Source organism: Rhodamnia argentea, chromosome 5 (genome assembly GCF_020921035.1).
Source record: "Rhodamnia argentea isolate NSW1041297 chromosome 5, ASM2092103v1, whole genome shotgun sequence".
Taxonomy (NCBI): Eukaryota; Viridiplantae; Streptophyta; class Magnoliopsida; order Myrtales; family Myrtaceae; genus Rhodamnia; species Rhodamnia argentea.
The window spans coordinates 23,600,508-23,604,159 of NC_063154.1; the positions used below are offsets into that span (position 1 = coordinate 23,600,508).

The window sequence follows — 3,652 nt, forward strand, 5'->3', positions numbered from 1 at the left end:
ACAATAATTTTTCATTATTTATTTATTTTTTCTTTTTTATGATCCGGAGTAGATTGTTAAAGTCACACTAGATTAAGGACAATCACATAATCATTTCTCTCTACTTAGGGTGCATTTGTTTTAGTGAAAGTGTTTTTCAAGAATTGATTTTCCGAACTTTCACTCGTTTGGCTTTCCGAAAATGAATTAGTCATCGAAAAATCCAAGCATAAAATTAGGAAAAATGATTTCCTAAATCTAAAGAGGTGAAAACACTTTCCGTAATCACTCGTCTCACATTTTTTTAAAATTTGTTAAATATTTTATATCATTCTGTAATTTTATATTTAATTTTAGTTCCTCGACCCCTTTATTAGGTTTCACTGTATTGATGCAAAACCTAATTACGCCCGACTAGTGAAATAACAAAATCTCCTCTATGCGGTTGTTCTGTTTCGGAGATAGATTGTAAAGGATTAATTTTTGTTTCCGTAATATGGATGAAAACAGGATCCTAACTAACTTTGAGATCATGAAGTTACCCGGCTGTTAGATTATCACAGGATCCGAAGTCTTATAATCGCCACAAAGAACCGTAAAAAATGAAAGGAAAAGGTTCTAACTTGACATATTTGGGAATATGATTATGTGAAAATGCCTCGAAACGGTAGATTTCCAAAATAGGAAATAAATGCAATTCATAACCCAATCTTAATTCCTAAAGATCGGAATAGGACTAACAATTTCAAACAATTCACGTTAGACTAAAAAATAATCATAGTTTCTTTCAAAAAGAAATACTCCATTATTTTTACCAAAAGAAAAAACCCAACAGTACAAGTTTTCCCCTAACCGCTTTTATCTCAATCACGGCCCACCATTCTTCTTGTCATCTCCGTCTGCCCCGCCGCAGAACTTCCACTCTCTGCCTCCCTCGCCACAGACCGCCGCTGGTATAGCTCACCAAAAATGTTGCCCATTTCCTCCAATGTCAGTCCCCGCGTCTCTGGCATTCTTATTATTTTGTAGAAGACTATCCACGCACCGCATGCCACCGCTGCGAAGAAAAACATGGCCCAAGCAAGGCTGATCGTGTTGTGCAGGAATAAGGATGCCGTTGCCATAAGTACACCCGTCCATTGGTTGACGCCGAGAGCCATAGCACATCCCTGGGCGCGAAGCCTCATGGGGAAAAGTTCTGATACGTAAACAGAAGTCACCGGACCCAACCCAATTGCAAACGAGGCCACATAACCGAACAACCACCCGATGCATAAGTACCCCACCCATGTGTCCTTGTTGTCGATTTGGTCGAGGTAGTAGACGCATGCTCCTAGGGGTATGAGACAGACAGCCATCCCAGCAATGCTAATCAGAAGCAGCCGTCGCCGCCCAAGCCTGAGCTTGTCAAGGAGGAAAGAAGCGACGACGGTGAATATAGTCTTTACGAGCTCCACTCCAACGGTCAAGAACAGCTTCATATTGGGGTTAGTGATTCCAACCATCTCAGAAATTTGGGGCATTTGCAGGAGGATGATGTCAATCCCACAGGCCTGTCGGAAGACCTGTATTAAGCAGGCGAGGACCACCATGTGGTGGACGGGCTGGGAGGGGTCGCTGAGAAGATCCTCCCACACGGTCCTCTCGGGGCTTTGCACATTGACAACAGCCTCGTTACAGTCTCTAGATATTCCGGCCGCCTCCTTGATGTCGGCCAGTCGAAGATCAGCTTCCCTCTTGGACTTGTAGGTCTTAATGAGGATGTGACTCGCATCATCCAACCGTCCCCTCAAGACAAGCCATCGCGGCGACTCCGGCATAGCTAGGACTGCTATTGTGATCAGGACCGTAGAGATTGCGCCCTCGAACATCATCAGACGCCAGCCGTCAAATTTCGTCTTGGAGATGAAGAAGTTGCAGATGCAGCCAATAACTTTGCCGACATTGAGGAACACCTGAATCACGAAAATGTATGCATGATACACGTTCAACATGAAAAATATAAAATTTTGACAACATATGAAAAATTAGCAAATAAAAAAAAGAAAGAGAAAAAAGAAAGCGATTGATTTAATTACATCGGGGAGGCAGGTAAAGAAGCCACGAGATATGGCTGGCGAAATTTCCGCCATGTAGATCGGGACGATTGATTGGGCGCAGCCAACACCGACGTGGGCGACCATCCGGCCCAACGAAACCAAGAAGACGCTAGCAAAGCCCATGAAGAAGGGGACACTAAAAAACAGGATGCCCACCAAAAGTATTGTCGGCCGGCGGCCGAACTGATTAGAGAGCAGGCCGGTCATCAACGATGCAAATAGTCCAATGGCATGGAGGAGGATGGCCATGAGCTGAACATTCTCTTCAGGCATCTCTTGATCCCTACTTATAGAAGTGATTGTCTCGGTGAGTACTCCCGATTCTATCAAATGTCAAAAAAAAAAAAAAAACACCACATGAGAAAGTTTTATGTTCATCACGTGAGTGTTATATTATAAAAAGAAAGGGGAGAATATCTAACCTAAACCAAGCAAAATTGTAGTGATCGATGCTACAAGGCAGCATTTAAATATGAAAAGATTCGGGCGAGAATTCTCCCGGCGCGAATCTTCCGGTGGCCGCGAATTTTCTTGGGATTCCGATTGAGGATTCTAATTATCGAGCAAAGTCAGTAAATAATCCATGAAAGTCAAATATAATTTCTTAAAAAACAATACCTCCACCTCGTTCTGGGCGGTTTGTCTCAAAAGGTGAGCGGTATCTCTCTCTTCCCTTGCCATTATGGATACGAAAGCTAAAAAATGATATAGAGAAATCCTAGCGTGAAATGTGAAAAGGAGAGGGGGATCCTATTTATTGGCGTCGGATACCCAAGAGAGAGAGAGGGCATCGCGAGTCCAAAGGAGAAATAGCGAAAGGAGCGAGTCCCAGCTCCGAAGGCGCGTGAGAGTGGGAGAACGATTCCGAAGGCGCGAGTCTCCAGGGGATAGCGAGGGAGCGGGAGATCTGAAGGAGGGAGAGAGAGACACAGAGAGGGGGAGAGAGAGAGAGAGAAGGGGAAGAGCGAGTCTAGAGGGGAGAGCGATTGATCGGGAGCTCTGAAGGTAAGCGTTGAGAACTGTTTCGTTGGGTTTCAGATCCAATGTAACAACACAGAGATTCAGATGCTGGGGAGGTCTGCCAATTTCGTACCAATTGCTCTCCTCCTGCATAGAAATTCCATAAGAAACTCTGGCCTTGCGAGGGCTGGGGCAATGAAAATTAGTCATCATTTACTTTGGGTCCATGAAGATCAGATATCTGACACAGGCCTTGGGGCAATGACACGTGATTCAACCCCTTGTGTGCGTAGCTGTTCACTTGCTAATTCATCTTGGAAGCATACTTCCGCAGGTGGGGTGTGGGTGATTCTTATCTGCAAAAAAAAAAAAAGAAAAACAAAAGAGCTACAATTCACTCTAACTTTATGGTTTTTGAGCCTGGCACGAGCACCTCAATAATATCTCATGAGTTACATTTCACGTTTTAGCGAAAATTGATAATATTGTGATATGATCATATGAATGTTTACATACACAAATGCGTATTCACTTATAGGAAATAAATATTTTGGAAATAAAAATCATCATACCGGACGATGGTAAATATTTACCATAGAAACATAACCAAGACG

The 3,652-nt window shown here is 43.3% G+C and overlaps 1 protein-coding gene across 1 annotated transcript; it reads right to left on the reverse strand.

Moving 5' to 3' along the window:
* Positions 1–842: 842 nt before the first annotated feature.
* LOC115725916 (polyol transporter 5-like) lies at positions 843–2,351 on the reverse strand. Its single transcript, XM_030655582.2, has 2 exons — positions 2,058–2,351; positions 843–1,934 (listed from the first exon to the last, which is right to left on the reverse strand). The coding sequence occupies exons 1-2, from the start codon at positions 2,349–2,351 to the stop codon at positions 843–845; spliced, it is 1,386 nt and encodes a 461-aa protein (XP_030511442.2).
* Positions 2,352–3,652: the final 1,301 nt, after the last annotated feature.

Coding starts and splice junctions, on each gene's coding strand:
- LOC115725916 (XM_030655582.2), bottom strand. CDS start 2,351: ATGCCTGAAGAGAATGTTCAGCTCATGGCCATCCTCCTCCATGCCATT. Junction 1,935..2,057: donor TCTTTACCTGCCTCCCCGAT/GTAATTAAATCA, acceptor TTCGTGATTCAG/GTGTTCCTCAATGTCGGCAA.